The sequence below is a fragment of the Ascaphus truei genome, chromosome 4, assembly GCF_040206685.1.
Source record: "Ascaphus truei isolate aAscTru1 chromosome 4, aAscTru1.hap1, whole genome shotgun sequence".
NCBI lineage: Eukaryota > Metazoa > Chordata > Amphibia > Anura > Ascaphidae > Ascaphus > Ascaphus truei.
Window position 1 is genome coordinate 242,309,576 of NC_134486.1, and position 20,820 is coordinate 242,330,395.

The following is a 20,820-nucleotide window of genomic DNA, read 5'->3' on the forward strand; positions in this document are numbered from 1 at the left end:
AATTCATATAATGGCTTCCGAGTGGATTGCTGCATTTAAAGATGATAAATCTCTAAGACACTTGCTGCCAAAAAAGGTCTGTCTGAAACCTGTTTAGCAGCTGTAATGCCTGTATGCCCGCAGACCTGGCCAGTCCCCAGTACTGAGGTGGGTAAGGTAATAACACGCACCCACAGCAGTGAGGGCGTGCCCGGAGTGTGGTAGTGCGTTGCCGGGCCTGTAGAGAAAAGGTTAGCAGATACTTGCAATGTCCTGGGTATGAGAGTTTGGATAGTAATGTCCGTGTGCCAGAGTTCAGGGGTAATAGAGGTCAGCGTAATCAAGTCCATAAGCCAGTGTTCGAGGATAGAAGAAGGCAGGGTAATCCAATTCAAAGCAGAGTTAAAGCCAGGGAGATCCAGATGTAAACAGGGACAGGAACCAGCACTGAAAGAGACAGGAGAGCCAAGCATAGGGACTGCACACACAGGGGTCACAAGAAGCTATGCAGAGCAATGAGCTAGAGGACAGACAGGGATTATAAAGGAGGGAGCACCAATGGGAGAGAGAGGAGGAGCAGAGGGTGGAGTAAGGGGTTGCAGAGAGAGGTCAGAAGGAGAAAAGGAGGAAACCGGGAAATGGCTTGCACCCTAAGAGGGGCGGGGGCGCTCGCCAATGACGGCGACGGGGCAGGAGGAGCAGCTGAAGGAGGTAATGTAGCAGGAGAGGGAATCGAGGGGCGCCGTGAGCGATGAGCACCGTGGGAGGAATCGGGAGTTTGGGGATAAGCGCGCACCTTGCGGGGGACGCGCGTGACGGCTGGGCGTGCGTCCGGACGGGGCGCAGAGGAACGGGTGCAGGAGGAGGAAGGGAGAGATGAACGAGGAGGCGGAGGAGGAAGGCCAGAGGCAGGGAGAACAGGGGTGACGGGGACACATTGAGAAGCAGGAATCTCCTGAACCGTCACAGCAGCACACCAACACGGTCATCTGTTTGTGAATTTAATGATATGTGGTTCTCCATTAAAAGATCACAACTCTCACTTGTCCTCAGCTTTTTCTGCTCAAGTAACAATACAAAAATGACTCTTGTCTTGAATATCGCATTGGGACTTTTTTTCTTTTTTTTTTCTGGGTCAGTGTACTAAACAGAATAGAGCATGGTTAGTTCTGCTGACATAGCGTTCTTTGCTTTTTAAAAGCACAGTGAATGTGTAAATGCCATGTTTCTGCAGTGTGCATGAAGGTTATGCTACAGATGTTTTGTGATGTCTGTTACACTGGGATAGGCATTCTGGAGTTGCAGTCCTGTGAAAGCAATCATTTGTGGCTATTTAAGGGGTTATTGTGTCTTTAAAGTGCAATCTCTTATACTCCGTTTTGAAAATAAACACCCCCCCCACCCTCCCCTCACTTTAATATCATTTCTCAAAACACTTTGCTGTGTATGGTGACTCCAAATCACCATGTTTCCGTTCGATGCAAAAAACACTTATTGAGTTTCCAAGATTGCGTCACTTATGCCTTTAGGGAATGTGGCAGTGCGCAAAATATCTCAAACTTAGCTTTGTGATTTTTACGGCTTGGTTTTACGAAATGGCGTCAACATGTTCTCGTTTTTATTGCATCCAAGAGGACCATATAGATCCATTGTAATAATGGCCAAGAAATTTGAAAACGTACATTAACTAGCCTGTATCTTTTGGAGTTCTACAGGATAGGAATGAAACATTATTTATACGTTTAATGCCTTCATTGAAATAGATTTCTTGAACACTGATGATTGGAAGAAGGTTTTGAGTGGAGGTATAATAAGTGGGGGCTGATGTTTGCAGTGGAAGCTTTTGAGGGACCTTATCAAAGAGCCACTGTAAATTCCATGGTTCAGATGGGCAGAAAATAGAACCACTGATTCGCCACTTATCTCGGTTAAAGAACCAGTGCTGATCTGACAAAAAGATGATGCGTTTTCATACCTGCTTATTGCTGTGGATTAATATTGTTCTAGTATCAAATGTAATTATTTGCCCAGCTGCTTAAATCAAAAATGCACCGTTCAGACCAGAATGGTAACATACATGTGTTTTTTTGTTTTTTTTTGGACAGGATAGGTGAGTGATGCTTGGGTCTGCTATGGTTACTTAGGCAGATAACGGCGCTAGTCCTATAACTCTGTGTCCCTGTACAAAATCAATAAACGTCTGCATTTCACTCTCTTCCTCACAGCTACACTTGGGAAGCGATCAATACTGAGAAGCATGTGCATTACAGAATAAACGTGTGCGATAACTTGTCACCTGGAGATTGCGGAGGAAGTTTGACGAGTGCCATTTGTGCTCATGATTTAGAGAAAAACTCTAACCAGTCAGTCGGTAAGTCCATAATGTATTTTAGTAAATATGTTGTTATTTTATCCTATTAAACCGATGGAACAGAAGGGGAGGAGTTATCTCCCTTCCAGCCGCCATCAGTGTAGATCGTGTTGCAGGATTCGATCTCCCCTAACAACTTAGCTACTGCTGGTTTGAGAGGAGATCCACTTGGAAAAACCCTAGATTGTTTTGTCATAGTCTCACCATCTGATAACAAAAATGATATTGGATAATCCTAGGCTAGTTTGCATTTACATGCCAAATACAACACGGTATATACATAGTTAACGGTACAATGTCGGTTTGTGTAACGTGTCGTTTATTTCTGGTCTGGCCTCTTCTTTTCAGCAGCCTATGCCGGTTACAGTCCCACCCCCATATTTTGTATTTATAGGGACCTCGTTATGTCGTTTCCAATCTGATGCTCCGTTTAGGAGATAAATGCAATTGAAATATTCAGTGTCTAGGAGTCCATTGCAGTGTAAAGGCTTACCATGGTTACGTCAGAATCGAGAGCGAAATCGGGATTTTGTTTAACATGAAAAAAAGAAAACTAAGAAATGCAGGATAATGAATATTAAACACGTTAAACTCATATTGGTTTCTAGGGAAGGGGGTTGCTGTTTTAAAGCAGTTTATTTTTTGGGATGGACAAATAAACAATATTGTTTTATATTAATCTCATATGAAAATCATGTGTCACAGTTGTCAGTGTCTTCTTGGATTAGACGATGCCTCAAGGAAGATCACTAGGTATGGCATGTTAGTATAAATGTATTTTACCCTATGCATTACCATGACTGAATCTTTATGGCTTAATTACTTTTGCTGTGTTTTTCCTTGATTTCTGAGATGGTCTGTGGCACCCTAGAAAGCCTTGTCACTCTGCTTATATGTGCGTCCTTCCTAGGGAAAAATTGAGCCAATAGCAAGAACATGTTTAAGGGGTTAAATCTGGGTGATTTATTATTGTAATTTTTGACTGAAGGGAGACAAACGGCTCATACTGTATTTACCAAGTGGCTCTATTCCACAAGACACCATTGGTGCTGGAAGACACACTCGATAGCCTATTTAAATGTAGTTGTTTGACAGTTGGGCAGGTGACAGGGTTTGGACACCATAGTGCAGTATAAAAAGTATATGATGCACAGATGCAATGCTCTTTCCTCATCCACTTCTATCAGTAACTAAATAATAGACATTGGTCTAGTATCCTGTTTGCGTAATACTTTTAGAACATCACGAGTATTCCTTCTTTTTATTGCTGCAGAACATCAGGTGCTTGCTAGCAAAGTTTATAGCTACCCTGAAATAGGTGTCTTTTGTATTGTAATGTTATTTATATAGCACCAGCCAGTGTATGCAGCGCTTTACAGAGATATTATGAGACATAATGCAGGGAAACCTAAAACAAATATGTACATAGCACATTAAAGAAAGCATTGAGGAACACTTGGTTCATAAACATGATTACGTGTGTGTGTGTTGGTTTACTTTGGTAACTCCCTTATTGGGGAGGTCACTGTGTTCAGGAAGAGTTTCCATAGGCACATCTCCCCCTTTTTTTTTTTTGCCCTTCATTTATTGATACTCTAAGGCAGGGGTGCGCAAACTGGTGGGCACAATATTTTATTTGGGGGAGGGGGGTATGCAGCGGTTAGAGGCTCTGCGCTCTTCCCTAAAGCATTTAAATTAAATGTCTGGATGCACGCAAGACCTCTAACTCGCTTACCTTGGCTTTGGGCAACGCAGCGTCATTTGACGCTGCAGGGTCATGTGACATGTCCCTGTGGCGTCATTTGCCGTCAGCACAAAGTTAAAGGTGAGTACTAGCTGAGCACTTGAGCAAAGACGGAGCATATTATCAGGGAAGTTACTGATTTTATGTTATAACAGTACAACTAGAGGACTGCCCGATGGAGGGATGTCCAAATTGGCAATGGAAGTGCTGTGCCATAAGGTGGTATCAAGAAAGGGAAAAGCTGCATAACCTGTGACAACACCGCATTAGAAGGAAAGAAACTGAGGATTGCATAAAATGGGCAGCGGTGCAGGTCCTGGATCAAATGGAAACCTTTCTCCCATTTTGAGAATTGTAAGCAACCACATAAAATGTTCCAGATCACAGACGAGTCTTTACATAAGAGGCTTTTTCTGATGGTTCAGAGGTACAGATCTTATCAGAAGAGAAGCGTTGCAGCTCCTCGGACAAGGAAGTGGTTCATCAATGATCTTCCTACAGCTTGTAAGGAAGCTTCAATACACATCTATGTACATGACACAATCTTATATGCACACAGCCATAGCCTCTCTGACCTTGAACACATACTTCAATCTGACTTTTTGAGACTCAACTGGATTTCCCAAAAAACTGTTTTTAAACACTGACAAGACTGTAGCAATGGTACAGTGTATTTGGGACCAAGGCTAAATTTTTAAAGCTTCCCATCACTGAGCTCCAGATCAGAACCAACGCTAACACCACCCTAACTCCTGTTACTCTTTTTAAATACTTGGGCATATGGTTTGACTCCCGTTTAACATTCAGGATGCACATTGATACCCTGACATCCAAAACCTATGCCAAACTAGGTGTACTTTACAGGAACAAATCTTCCCTAAGTCTGCTGGTCAGAAAGCGTATCGCACATCAGATGCTAGTGTCAATTATCGACTATGGGGACATAGTATACGGCTTGGCACCCCAAACCCACCTTGGCAAACGTGATACCCTCTACAATTCAATATGCCGTTTTGTTCTCCAATGCAACCACAACACACATCACTGCAAAAATTTTAAAGAACTAGATTGGTCATCACTTGAGTCTAGGCCCAGAGTTCATCTTTACTGTCTTGCCTACAAATACTTCCTGGGCAAGATACCCATCTATCTGAACAAGCTCCTCACCCCTAACACATGCAGCATTTATCATCTGAGATCTGGCTCCAAAAGACTGTTCATGGTCCCACGGCTCAACAAAGTATCTGACCTCTCCTCTTCCTTACCGTGCACCCCAAAACTGGAACATTCTACCAGGGAGACTCTATGCCACCACCAGTATAAGTTCTTTCAAAACTAAAGCTGTCTCACATTTTAATTTGGTCTATAACTGTTGTACGCCTATAATATTTATTATCTCTAACTGTGCATGCTATGTCTTGTATATAATGTATACCCTGTTCACTTATATAACTGTATTTGTAACAATGTATTAGTTGTCTTAATTCTATACCCAGGACATACTTGAAAACGAGAGGTAACTCTCAATGTATTACTTCCTGGTAAAACATTTTATAAATAAATAGGAAGAGGGTTCATTCTCCGACGCTGACCTTGTGGTGCCGTTGATCAAAGTGGTTCGAGAGGCTTTGGAAACGGAGGATCCAGAGGAAGGAAGTTGGAGGCAAGATAGACTTCAGAGGGTCACAAAAGAAGTGTTTTCCTTCCACAAGGTCTTGAAGGACACGATGGTCGCAATGGATCCAGCCAGATAAGAAAAGGCTGTTTTAAAGAAAATTCCATAAGATGTGCCATTTTCCTGATGAAGACGTCAATGCGGCAATTAAGAGGATGGCAACGAGAACAACACTTACAATTGTTGACTCCATCATGTCTTTGAACAAGATGGCAAGAAGACTAGAAAATGTTTGAGGAAATAGTTTGTGGCAGCATGAAAGCCAGTGGTTGCCACAGCCTTGTAAAAAAAGCAATACAAGTGGGGTCTCGAATATTGATGATGCACTAGTAAAAAAGTGAAAAAAGATTAGATTTTAAAAGCATTAACTAAAATAAAATTGTCCACAGACTAAATGGCAGAAGCATTCTTGGACGCAGTACGCCTGGCATAGAGGTCAATTGCTCTCATTGACTGCAAGGAGGGTGTTATGGTTGTGGCCATGCATAAAAGATTCAACAAAGAATAATCTGTGTATGCTACCATTTGAAGAAGAATTTTGTTTGGAAAGTGATTGTATGGATATCTCAAGTGTTGGGGGCAGAAGCTTCTTTCTACCACGAGAGGATATTCAAGTACTCTTATCCAGGATCTCAACCGGATATGACGATTTGCAGAGACGTCAGAACCGAACGGCCACGATGGCTATGAGAGGCGGTTAGAAAATCCTTTTTGAGGTTCCAGAAATAAGGATCATTATTTAGAGGAAGACTTTACTGAAAGAAGGCAAGTGCGACAGTTTGTTGGAGGAAGATAATCATTTATGTTTGGACTTGGATGATAAAGGACAGATGGGTCCTTCAACTGCTTTTGACCAGCGACCGTACCTCCTGTTCAACCTCATTCCAAAGACCTTCTTTTGATCGATCACTTGTCCTGCAGGTATTAATGGAACCCCATTTGAGCCATTACAAGAACTATCATTAAATATGCTAAAACAGAAGACTGTTATCTGAAAGAGTTGCACAACTGCCCCTCACTGAATCCACTCAGGCTCAATCTCTACGCGTTTCAAAGCTTCAAGTGTCTTCCTCAAGAGAATATCAATGAGGCAGCAGGACAAACCTTTGTTGCCAGTTGATTCCCCCATTACGCAGAACCGGAAGTGACGCACATCAGGATCACCGGATGTGACATGAGTCAGACTGAACGTGACGTCAGACACCGGGAGAGAGTGCAAGGGGAGCTGGAGGAGAGAGACCAGCTGCACATCAGTGGCTGTACACCTTCCTAAGCCCTATCCAACAGGGCTATTGGACACACGAAGACCAGACCAGAGTCCCTCACTTGTATATATGCCATTTATACATGTACAGAATGTGAGTACATGGAGTACATGTTCTATTATAAATGTGATATTTTGATCTGCACTATGTCTATTCCCATTCTTTTATCCTGAGGTATACCAGCACACATCTTCAAGAAAGAAATACCACAACCACATATTGGAGATAGGCTTTATTTACATCTACTTCTTGTAAGTAGAGTAACCTTATGAGCCAAGATTTCACTCACCTTTTACTTTTTGTCATAACAGTACACACTTATTTTTCATTTTTGGTTTGACCCTGCTCCCTTTGGGTTCTGTGGAGAGCTGTTGTGGAGGAGGACTTTTGGAAACAAGTCTGCACCAGAGGTTTTTTGAGCATCACCCATCTACTTAAATTATATGTTCACATTTCACATTGAATTGAATTACTTGATCACCTAATAACACTTGATCACTGCGAAAATGTATAGCCTGCTTACTGTCATTTTCTTTTCCCTGAATCCGTTCATGGCAGTGGGTAATTCCCATCCCTATTGTTGAATGCACAAAGTACGTTTTTCTGCTTGCGGAAATCCAAAGACTGCAGGTGAAAGGAGATGCCTTTTATGGCCCACCTGCAGAAGTTGATTTAATTCTAATCAGTTTTATTGGTCGACCTACCCACTCTCATATGAATGCATTCCGGGGAAAAAAAAAGTTACTGTAAGCAGACAATAATTTTTCTGTTTAAATCTCCAGATTCTGAGGTTACCACATCTTTAAACTGCAATGGGCTCTGGAGGAGAGCTCCATTTTAATCTCCCAGACACTTAATGTAATATTTAAAATACTGTATACACTGAATGAAGCATCGGATTTTAAGATAAAAATCGCATTGGGAAGAGCAATGGTGATGAGCGCAGACTGCTGCCTTTAAATGTAAAAGCAACGATTAGGCGCCTATGTTTTCTTTTAAACCAGAACCATGCTCCCCCTTTACTGCTCCTGTCCACTAAATAAGTGTGGACAGGGTTAATTTCATCAAAAAAGGACTGAGGCAGCTCCAAAAACCTGGAATTTGTTACCTTGTCCTTTCCTCTGCATTTTTGCTGGGTGGATCTTTAGCAGCTGGAAGCAATCACATCATGACTCTTTGATATGAGACCACATGAGTCTTCCCAAAGGTGGCAGCTAAAGGGTGTCTGCTGTTTGCTGATATTTTAGTTGCTTTGTTATAATTCCCCCAAAACATTATTGCTAACTGTCCATGAAATGTCTGTAAATATAATGTATAACCTCTGTTCATTTATTGTAGCCATGTATTGTTATAAACTCGGTGCCTAGGACTTGGAAACGAGAGGTAACTCTGTGTATTACTTCCTGCTAAAATTTATTATTTATTTATTTATAAAATATTTTACCAGGAAGTAATACATTGAGAGTTACCTCTCGTTTTCAAGTATGTCCTGGGCACAGAGTAAAACAAATAATACATGGTTACAAATACAGTTACATAAATGAACAGGGTATACATTATATACAAGACATTGCATGCACAGTTAAAGAAAATATATATTATGGGCGTATGAAACAGTTACAGACCAGGTTAAAATGTGAGTCAGCCTTAGATTTGAAAGAACTTAAGCTGGTGGTGGATGTGAGAGTCTCTGGTAGGTTGTTCCAGTTTTGGGGTGCACAGAAGGAGAAGGAGGAACGTCCGGATACTTTGTTGAGCCTTGGGACCATGAATAGTTTTTTGGAGTCTGATCTCAGGTGATAGGTGCTGCATGTGGTAGGGGTGAGGAGCTTGTTCAGGTAGCTGGGTAGCTTGCCCATAAAGAATTTAAAGGCAAGACAGGAAAGGTGAACTTTGCGCCTAGACTCGAGTGATGACCAATCTAGTTCTTTGAGCATATCGCAGTGATGTGTGTTATAGTTGCATTGGAGAACAAAACGACAAATTGAATTGTAGAGGGTGTCAAGTTTGCTAAGGTGGGTTTGAGGAGCCGAGCCATATACTATGTCTCCATAGTCAATAATTGGCATTAGCATCTGCTGTGCAATACGCTTTCTGACCAGGAGACTTAAAGAGCACCTTTTATAAATACATTTGTTCTTGGAAGGCCAACAAATGTAATTTTTTGTTGCTGCTTGGTTATTGCATCTTTAGTACTATTGACCAAGCAAAAGTAATATTGGCCTTCAGTTGTAGGAGCAAAAACCATCTTCAAAATTTCTCTAAGGCCGCGATTATAGTCCTGGCGACGGAGCGCCGCCTCAAAACAAGTTGATTTTAATCCGTCACGTGCGCCTACAGTAGGCGCGGCTGCGACCGAAATCCCTGAAGTCAATGAAAATGGATTTTTTTCGGCGACTGCTGCATGCCGTGAGCGGTTCAGCCATTGTCTCCTACACCATAGGCAAAAAACGCTGCTGCGACGGACAACGTCATGTCGCCGTAGCCAGGACTATAAGCGCGGTCTAACTACGATTAACTTCTTTAGAAACATGGTTAATTTACGCAAAGGTTATTTTTGTTCGCGTTTCAATCACCTTTTGGTACAATAATATTGCCGTTTTGTCTTTCAGGAGATACGTCTGTGCAAAGCAGCAGCAATGTACTTGTGTTTAACACTACCAAGAAATGTCCAGGCTCCGAGCACCACATACAAAGCAGCATCAATTTAATCTGCGGGAAAACATTGGTCAGTCTGAATTTACCTAATTTTCCTGCTAAGGAACAGATGATTGTTATGTCCTGATATGTAAAAGCATAGAATTCAGAGAGGGTGTACTTTCTTTTTCACACCACTGTATGTGAGTGTATATATATGTATATATACATATATACATACGTGTCTAAAAAGAAAGTACACCCTCTTTGAATTCTATGGTATTACATATCAGGACATAACAATCAGGACATACTTGAAAACAAGAGGTAACTCTCAATGTATTACTTCCTGGTAAAAATATTTTATAAATAAAAATCTGTTCCTTAGCAGGTCTTAAAATTAGGTAAATACAACCTCAGATGAACAACAACACATGACATATTACACCGTGTCATGATTTATTTAACAAAAATAAAGCCAAAATGGAGAAGCTATGTGTGAAAAACTAAGTACACCCTTACTGCTTCCATAGGAATTAAGGTGCTAAGTAGCAGATAGGTGCTGCTAATCAAATGCCCTTGATTAATTGATCATCAGCAAGTGTGACCACCTCTTTAAAAGCCGACGTTTTAGCAATTTGCTGGTCTGGAGCATTCAGGTGTGTGTTAACACAATGCCAAGGAGGAAAGTCATCAGCAATGATCTTAATTAATGCTGCCTATCAATCTGTGAAGGGTTATAAGGCCATTTGCCAAGCAATTTAAAGTCCATCATTCTACAGTGAGAAAGATTATTCAAAAGTGGAAAACATTCAAGACAGTTGCCAATCTTCCCAGGAGTGGACGTCCCAGCAAATTCACCCCAAGGTCAGACCGTGCAATGCTCAGAGAAATTGCAAAAAACCCAAGAGTTACATCTCGACTCTAGGCCTCAGTTAGCATGTTAAATGTTAAAGTTCATGACAGTACAATTAGAAAAAGACTGTACAAGTATGGGTTGTTTAGAAGGATTGCCAGGAGAAAGCCTCTTCTCTCTAAAAGAACATAGCAGCATGGCTTAGGTTTGCAAAGTTGCATCTGAACAAACCACAAGACTTTTGAACAATGTCCTTTGGACAGACGAGACCGAAGTGGAGATGTTTGGCCATAATGCACAGCGCCATGTTTGGCGAAAACCAAACACAGCATGTCAGCACAAGCACCTCATACCAACTATCAAGCACGGTGGTGGAGGGGGGATGATTTGGGCTTGCTTTGCAGCCACGGGACCTGGGAACCTTGCAGTCATTGAGTCGACCATAAACTCATCTGTATACCAAAGTATTCTAGAGTCAAATGTGAGGCCATCTGTCCGACAGCTAAAGCTTGGCCGAAATTGTGTCATGCAACAGGACAATGATCCCAAGCACACCAGCAATTCTACAACAGAATAGCTGAAAAAGAAAAGAATCAAGGTGTTGCAATGGCCGAGTCAAAGTCCAGACCTCAACCCGATTGAAATGCTGTGGCTGGACCTTAAGAGAGCTGTGCATAAACAAATGCCCACAAACCACAATGAACTGAAGCAGCGTTGTAAAGAAGAGTGGGCCAAAATTCCTCCACAACGATGTGAGAGACTGATAAAGTCATACAGAAAACGATTACTTCAAGTTATTGCTGCTAAAGGCGGTTCTTCAAGCTATTGAATCATAAGGTATACATAGTTTTTCACACATGGCTTCTCCATTTTAGCTTTATTTTTGTTTAAAAAATCATGACACGGTGTAATATGTCATGTGTTGTTGTTCATCTGAGGTTGTATTTACCTAATTTTAAGACCTGCTAAGGAACAGATGATTGTTATTATGTCCTGATATGTAATACCATAGAATTCAAAGAGGGTGTACTTTCTTTTTCACACACACACACGTGTGTGTGTGTGTGTGTGTGTGTGTGTGTGTGTGTATACACGTTCCTTATTTTGCTGTTTCTCCGGGCTCTATACCACTGTCTTTCGGGTAAACAAATAGATAATACATAGCACAATATTGTATTATTCAGGCTTCGGCCTGCTTTATTCCGTCCCAGCAGGGGACTTTAACTGCAATACTTTTGAGTTATTCAGGCCTCTCTGCCTGTCTCTGCAGGGGACTGCAACACGCATAGAAATACATCAAAACTAAGCGCTGCTCAATCAGAGCACTTTCTAGACAGAGACTTCCCTCTCTAGGGTTTGGCGGCTCATCTGCTTTCCAACTATACAAAATACAGCACATTTATAATCGGTTACATAATTCATAAGGAGGGTTTTTGTTACCTTGAAGGGGGTGTCCTCCACTGTTTTGGCTTCTGGGAGCAGCCAGGCCCCAGCCCCCAGGCTCTCGGAGAGAGGCAGAGCAGCAAACCAAACTGCCAATAGTACCTGCCCCAATTAGAATAGCAGGTGAGGGAAATTAGAACAACTGTAAACTCTGGTCTGCATTTCCCATCCACCAACTTCAGCTATTGTGAAGCTGTGGGATGGATCACATTTATACTGTGGTTGCATTTTCTGATCTAAATAGGACTGAAATCAGCCTAATATCCTGGGACTATATCACAATATATATGCTGTGTATTTCTCCGGGAACACTGGATATCAACTACTTATTGTACTTATGGTTCGGTTGATGATGGCTTCATAATTACATTGCACACACAGAACAGAGCTTGGAGGAATGACGGCTTTTTCACTGAAAGATATTAGACCGTAAAAACTTACCTGTGACGGGAGCTTTGCGACAGGCTATTAATAATACACACCAAAATATATATAACTGGGTTGAACTGGTACGAGACTTAGATATGATAAAATATAATTTATTCCTTGATAAAGGTGAACACACGAGATATACAAATAACAGGCAAATATAGACACTTACTTAAAGATTATGACAAGAAAGCCATCAGGATACAGGATGGGCCATTTCTTCCATATTTCAGTTGACTTCACAGCAAGACTTGCAGCTCATGAATGAAGACTCATGCATGAAGACTTTGCATGAGGACATGAAAAGACATTTGAGTAAGGGGTGACTCTGACTTAAATACCATGTCAAACTCATCTCTTAACCCTAGATGCCGAAAAGGCTAGCAAAAGTCTTTGAAGCAGATTTTGGACTTGCGAAGTATCACACTTAAAAATTCAGTTCCTTTGGTCCCTGGGCCCAGCATAAACAATTGGGCAATTTAACCTTTGATCACCATGCTATGTAAATTCTAGCAAGATGTCCTTCCTGCTCATTACCAGAACAGAGGGAGTTTGCAGTTTTCAGAACAGATTCCAAAATTCCATATACACTGTAAATAAATTCATAACTTCAGTTCAGTAGTACTTACTGGCACGCGAGACATATTAATACATTGAAAATGTGCCCTTGTATTCTCCAACGTCTTAGCGTGAAAATACACCGTCTGCCGACTCAGGACGACTTCCAACCTCCGGAGGATTTACCCCACTCTTATAGCGCTGATGATCTGGGAAAACAAAATGGTGGACGAGCTCGGAGGAGAGCAGTAATTGAGTCAGACAGTGAAGCTTTGTCAAAAAACTGTTCTCCTGTTTATTGAAGGGTATACAGCCAGTTTATATAGCAAACTTGAGCATAGAAAAAACACACATATGAGAACATACTTCCCCTTTTAATTTACAGTCTGTCTATCTCAGCAAAATAACAGTTAGACAGCATAGACAGTTTATAGTCTGGGAAGGGGCCTTAATACCGAACTTGGAGACAGTTAAAGAAAATGTCAGTCTTTAGGACAGTACTGTATGTTGAGTAATGCATTCTTGTGTAACTCATGCTCAATATGGCTGGGAAGAAGTTCCTGTTTCTACAGGGCAAAAAATAAGTCTGAACAAATACAGTTCAGCTAGTGATAAGTAGGTGATAGGTCAGGTCACTTTCTCAGACTGCCTGGACAGCACAATTACGTATGGCGTATAGCATGTGGTTAGTTCCTGAGACTTAAATGTTAGTACAGAATAGTTATAGAAAAATGGTTATCCAGCAATCAAAATGGAGTCCCCCCCTTATATGCACATTTTCAATCCCCCCTTTTGTCATGACTAAATGACAATTAACCTCTAGGATATGGGGGTCTCGTATTGGATTTGAATATTATCATAATCCATCAAAGGTATCTGGACTCTAGTGGCAGTATATTCAGAGTCATGTATCATATTTGGGAAATTGTGAATGGGGGCATTAACGTTCAGTGATGCATATGTGTGATCAACTGACTTACCAAAAGGCATAATCATTTTACATAAAGATAAACACATAAATTTGTAACATGAAATAATAACAACTAATACTACAAATATGCAAACGATAAATATCAGTCCCATAACAATTCTCTTTCCCTCATTTTGTCGTGGGTCCATAACCTAACAACTACTATATTGTTTTTGATATTGTTGATATACTTTGTCGTACTGAAGTAGTGGCGCAGGTTTTGGGGGTCCGAAGAAAAAAAAAAAAAAAATATATATATATATATATGGCCACAGGAGTTCTTGTTTGTAGAGAGATATATATCGGTGTGGCTGGTATGATATCTTTTCTGTTTACCAGGTTGACTATTACTACAAAAACTATTACCAATTTCTAAATTACTATTCACACTGATCTTCTGTAACTACTAGCACATTATGGCGGCTAAAATTTGTGAAAATTGGTGGGGGCTAATTTCTACCGGGAGCGATTGCACAAATATCCATCTTGCACGCATCTTTCATACTGCATTTATTCAGAATGGCAAAACAGAAAAATGGCTGCTATGGTAAAAAATGGCTGACTTATGATCCTTTCCTTGTGGCTGACACACGCCTCTGGGTGACCTCCCACTTTCCTCATAGCCTCATATCCAATCTTCTTAGTCCCCTCTTATTCTTTAGAGACAGTCTATTTAAAGAACAGTTAACCATTGCATAGTCCTGCTGGACCAAGAGATTGTCAAATTGTGCCTTGTCATTCTTTTTCGGCCATTATATCGGCACAGTTGATTTCTTCTCGGTCTCTTCTTCTGGGGGACTGCTGACATCACCGAAAAGAGGCATAGCGTCGGTGGGGGTGCAACGCACTTCTGGATCAAAGTTTACTGCATATGACACATACATAGAGAGTGATGAGTAGGACAGACACACACACAAAAGCATCCAATAGCTTCGCTTCCAGAGAACTAATCCAACCACCAAGTCCCAACAAATCCCATCCGTCATCTCTACCTTTAAACACTGGACTATTTTCCCCAAATAACATAAACTATTCTAGTTGCAGGGTAATATTCTATCTGTCCTCCTATCACAGAGTCAATAACTTCCCTAGGGCAAACTCTTATTTCTACACCCTTCATAACCAATTTCTTATAGATGGTTCTACAAATGTCTTATATCATATTGTCTTTTTCTCAAGGGGTTAAATATAACACTTATTTTCCCTGGGGTGCAACATATTGAATATAGATAGTATATTGGGTTATATTATACATAAAATATGGGCTTTGTTTACTAGGATTCCATTGTGTGACAAAAGGTGTGCATATATGCTATACACAAATCAATAAAAACAAAATAACAATTACTAAACAAAATATACCTGTTCCTACCCTATCGTCTTTGTGTGCACACTATTTACACAAACCTAATAGACTATACATTTATAATTAAAATAACAAAACCTGTAAAGAAAAAAGATTATTAAAAAGTTCAAAGTTCATATGTTGAGGCCTGGAATTTTGGCTGTGTCTCTAGGCTTTTCCACTTTGGATACGGTGTAGATTGAAGCAACTGTGGGTGGTGCTGGGATAAGTTTCATATGCGTAACGTGGATCCAAAAAGAGACCTCTGCCATTTTATTTGCTGTAATGGTGACGAGTAGTACTTTTAATAGTAGTAGTAGCGCCTTTTCATCTGGGATGAAGAACGTTCTTGCGTAGGAAATGCTTGACCATTAACCCATCTCTCGTAGGTGCACTTTCAACTTTGACATGTGCCTAGAGAGACTCAAAAATATATTAGTTGCATACAATACTTACTAATTGTTTTACTAAACAGTCACTGTGGTCTTGACTTTGCTACAATCTAAATTCATTCAAATTGGTGCCTCAGCTATTGCCAAACCAAAAGAAAAAAATGACTAAAATAATTTTGTATAGAACTCCAAACTAATTACTTGTAATATAATTTCTTTGAAAAGTGCCGAGCACACTGCCAACCTTAAAAGGCACTCAGCATTATTCTTAAAAATAATAATAATAATACTTTCAGATTTCGTTCATCCCGGGCACTAAACCATCTAACTTCTGGGCATAGACAGCTATATGATAAACAGCAATAATACCCCTCCTTTGTTCACATAATTTTATCTATGAACAATATTACAGAAAGGATAACAGCATTAAAAACTATAACTAACTATTGTTGTTTGATCTGTAGCTAAACTAACTTGAATCCTTTGGGTATAAAATTTGCATTAAAAACACTGAAAGCACTACTGAATATAAATATAAGCAACTATTGTCTTCTGACAGAAACATCCTGTAATATAAGAAATTATAGACACAGATTTAAAAACATTTTTTTTTTTTTTTTTTCCTCGGATTGGAACAAGCTTGAAATAGCTTTCTGGGCATCCTGCCAAAACCTTGGAACAAAATAGATAAGAAAAAAAAAAAAAAAAACTGTTAATTACATTATAATATAATTTGGGACATCTAAAAATGCAGCTCCTCACACGGCCTGATAACAGAATAAAATGTGACACACAAAAGAAACAAAAATAATACAACAAAAATTACCAAGACAAGGCAATGCAAAACTGTTTGATCCTGCTCGCAAACTATATTAATAAAACAGTTAAACCTAATTTGTAGCTACAAAGCTTCGGTTAACTTTCGTGTCTCAAATGTATCTCCGCACATTTTTTTCAACTGGAGAAGGGGGGCTAATTATTTTAGATTGTCTGGGCTGCTATTCTGATTCTCTCTCTCCCTCTCTCTCTCGACATGGAAATAGAGAAGTTGGAAAAGGATGTCTTTCTGGTTTTTAAGAAATCATCGTCTGGCCAGAACGAATAAATCCTCAAAATATACCAGTGACTGGGCTGAATTATATATTTTTTTTTTTTTTCTTACATTTGCCCATCTTTTTGTCCTTTTCTCTATAACCAGTCAAACTCTCCCTTTCCCATTATTGATTAGTTTGTGTTATAGTGCGGGTGTTTCTTACCTTTAAAATTTACACTTAACATGAGCAATTAATTATGTTCTTATTTCAGAAACAATTGCAAGTACCTAGATAAAATTGTATATATACAATAAACCGACATTCATATTATTCAATGCACATAAAACTTTCACATAGTTAGGATTCACTCAGTTTATACAAGCACACAGGGATTACTTAATCAACCTTTTTAACATATTTATAAAATTTAATAAAACATTCTGGGGAAAAACTAATTTTCCTACCTTGAATTTACACACAAAACATATTTTCCACTAAGATTTACAATACTTGAGAATCTCAATACCGGCGGGATAGACCCGTCTGAATTTAGACAAAAATATTCTACTAAAAAAATTTCTCTGGTTCCCTTCTTAGGGGCTGGTTTGCAATTACTGGAAAAATATCTTGTCTCTTTACAATCATAGCACTTCCTGTCCTTTCTTTTCCCTTGCTTTCTTAGCTTCTCTGCTCTTTTTTTTTTTTTCCTTCTTACGTTATGTTAAATATAAATACAGCAGTTTGGAGTTATAACACATTTTTATTTTTTTTTCCTTCCTCATTTTTTTTTTTTTTTTTTTAGCGTTGTTTGACAGACCTGCATATGCCTGTGCCACAGTGTCAGTATCTGATTCTGATTCATCCTGTGACTTTTCCCTGTCCCATGAACGGTCCCTGACAGGGGTTAATTCCTGCCTAGAGTCCGTCTCTTCCCCATCCGTACCGATCTGCCTGGCAGGCATATCAATAGGGAGTGGTCTAGGGAGCCTATTGCTTCGGGTTCCCCATGAAGCCATAAGAACTTCTTTATCGGAGACTGCCTCAGAGCCTGTGACCTAGGAAAGGTTAAGGGATCAGGGTTTTTTTTTTTTTAGAACAGGGACACTGGGGTAAATTGGGGCTACCTATGGAAATGGTAATTGTCCCGATGCCATAGGGGCAGGGGGCAAATATGCATACTCCATTTTGAGAGTTATATATATAAAAAAAAATTCAGTTGACAGCACTTAAAAGATGCAATTTTGACACAGGCTGCAGCATATTCCTTATCAGTTTTAATAATGCTAAAATCAACCTCTGCTTCAGCACAATCCTGTGTGTCAGCTAACAATGATTCATATTCGCGTTTTTTTAGCAGTGCGAATCAAATTGTTCCTAGTAGTATTTTTAGGTATGAAAACAGATGATTGCGGTGTAACTAGGACAGGTTTGGCATTACTATGTGCGGGAGTTAATGTTAAAGCACATGAATCAGTCAATACCTCTTTAAATTCCTCAGCTAGTTCCCTTACAGAAGCACAAAAATCCTTAACTCTATGATTGCTGGCTCCTGCAGATGACTCAGACGTTACAGAACCTGCTGAAGCAGTGGTTTCTTTAAGTTTCCTTAAAGGCAATTGGTTACGGGGTGATGGTATATCGGAATGAGACGAATCTGAAGTATCGTCTTCCCATTCACTCTCCCTGGAGACAGGGGGTGAAACGAGAGATGAAACTTTTGTGGAGCTTACGGCATTGGGAAGCTTTCTGTTTGGGCTTTCTTTACAGGACGACTTATGATGCTCAGATTCAGATAGGTGTGCCACCTCTGATTCTGCATCGTCTCTCAACTCCACATAGGTGGGTAGAGAGGGCTGTGGGCAAATGCCATTACTCTCCTCCCTGCGTACGGATGCAGGAGGTTTGGGGTGATGACTTGCAGCATAGTGTGATAACGCTGCCAACATGTTAGGATCAAAACTTGGAAAATAGTGGCACAGGTGTGATAGGACTATACGGGGGTATTTGTAACATCACAGAAGGCGGCGGTGTTGGGGGTAAAATATCTGGAGGAAAAAACTCCTGTGGGGGTGCATTAGGGGCTTGGGAATACATTGTAGTGAGATTATCAGGCGGGGGTGGCCAAATTGGCTCCTCAAATTTTGGGGTATTATTTTGTTTAGCCTCATCAATGTGAGGTGCAACTTTTACCCAAATGCGGCCACATAATGCCATATAATGCATGTCCCACTCGGGATCAGGCTGAAACCATAGCCATTCAGGATCTCCACCCAAACATAATCCTTTTATCATTGTCATATGAAATGCGGCAAAACTACCTTCCCATCATTTAGACAATACAATACACACTTGATTAAAATAACCAAAATCAAGCAAGCACTGCACTGTAAAAATATATGAGCAACACAGCGTGATATCATGCACTTATATACTTAGCACTTATATACTTAGCACTTATATACTCAGCACTTATATACTTATGCACTTATATATACTTAGCACTTTATATGTCTTATATATCTTATTTTATATATATAACGACATGCCCATGCACAATAATACAGAAAAAAGAAAAAATCCCTTAAAAATCCCTTACAATCCTCCTCCCCCCTTAAAAAAAATACACTTTTCCCACAGACACTTTAAGAGTTTTTCAAGCAGATACCCAACTATATCGCTTGTTCCTATCTCTCAACAGGGACTATAACCCTGTGTATATACTTCCGTCAAGGATTCATGTAATCCTGACTTCACTTTGAGTCCTTTACTCAAGTGTCTCTATGGTTTTTCCTTAACCTTGGATCATCCGGTGCAGCGGTAACTCTAAAAAAACTTCTAAACTTTAAAACCTTATGGGCTCTTTGGGCAAGAAGACACAGACGGATAATATACAGATAAAATATATATCTTGTATGCTTACCCCGAATGTGGCTTCTTTCCCAACTTCCGACACCATGAAAATGTGCCCTTGTATTCTCCAACGTCTTAGCGTGAAAATACACCGTCTGCCGACTCAGGACGACTTCCAACCTCCGGAGGATTTACCCCACTCTTATAGCGCTGATGATCTGGGAAAACAAAATGGTGGACGAGCTCGGAGGAGAGCAGTAATTGAGTCAGACAGTGAAGCTTTGTCAAAAAACTGTTCTCCTGTTTATTGAAGGGTATACAGCCAGTTTATATAGCAAACTTGAGCATAGAAAAAACACACATATGAGAACATACTTCCCCTTTTAATTTACAGTCTGTCTATCTCAGCAAAATAACAGTTAGACAGCATAGACAGTTTATAGTCTGGGAAGGGGCCTTAATACCGAACTTGGAGACAGTTAAAGAAAATGTCAGTCTTTAGGACAGTACTGTATGTTGAGTAATGCATTCTTGTGTAACTCATGCTCAATATGGCTGGGAAGAAGTTCCTGTTTCTACAGGGCAAAAAATAAGTCTGAACAAATACAGTTCAGCTAGTGATAAGTAGGTGATAGGTCAGGTCACTTTCTCAGACTGCCTGGACAGCACAATTACGTATGGCGTATAGCATGTGGTTAGTTCCTGAGACTTAAATGTTAGTACAGAATAGTTATAGAAAAATGGTTATCCAGCAATCAAAATGGAGTCCCCCCCTTATATGCACATTTTCAACCATGCTATGTAAATTCTAGCAAGATGTCCTTCCTGCTCATTACCAGAACAGAGGGAGTTTGCAGTTTTCAGAACAGATTCCAAAATTCCATATACACTGTAAATAAATTCATAACTTCAGTTCAGTAGTACTTACTGGCACGCGAGACATATTAATACATTCCGTCACACATGACGCTCCCAATGAGACTAAATATTACCACCGTGTAATACTAAAATTAAGAGAGATATTAATATATGGCTCTATAAAATAAGCCAAGGACAATGACATTTATTTTTATCAACATGGAGAAGGAGAAACTCAGTAAGGAAAGCCTCTGACCCTAATAGAACGTATTTGTACTTGAATTGTCATTTCTGCACTTTAGGGAACGCCTGAGTTTGTGACGTCAACAGAATGTGTACATTACTTTGAATGGAGAACATTCACTGCTTGCAAGAAGGACGTATTTAGAGCTACAAAAGAGGTAATTGATGTGA

General features: G+C 40.0%; 1 protein-coding gene and 1 long non-coding RNA gene across 2 annotated transcripts in view; one reads left to right on the top strand and one right to left on the bottom strand.

Annotated features, from left to right (window-relative positions):
* Positions 1 to 20,820, top strand: part of IGF2R (insulin like growth factor 2 receptor) — a 126,999-nt gene that overhangs the window by 29,648 nt on the left and 76,531 nt on the right. The window contains exons 2-4 of the mRNA XM_075597099.1: positions 2,205 to 2,350; positions 9,647 to 9,762; positions 20,709 to 20,807. Of these exons, the coding sequence (XP_075453214.1) occupies positions 2,205 to 2,350; positions 9,647 to 9,762; positions 20,709 to 20,807 (361 nt within the window). The remainder of the gene's footprint in view (positions 1 to 2,204; positions 2,351 to 9,646; positions 9,763 to 20,708; positions 20,808 to 20,820) is intronic.
* Positions 13,228 to 20,315, bottom strand: LOC142493316 (uncharacterized). Its single transcript, XR_012801074.1, has 2 exons — positions 19,619 to 20,315; positions 13,228 to 15,686 (listed from the first exon to the last, which is right to left on the bottom strand). It is a non-coding gene; the product is annotated as an uncharacterized LOC142493316 (long non-coding RNA).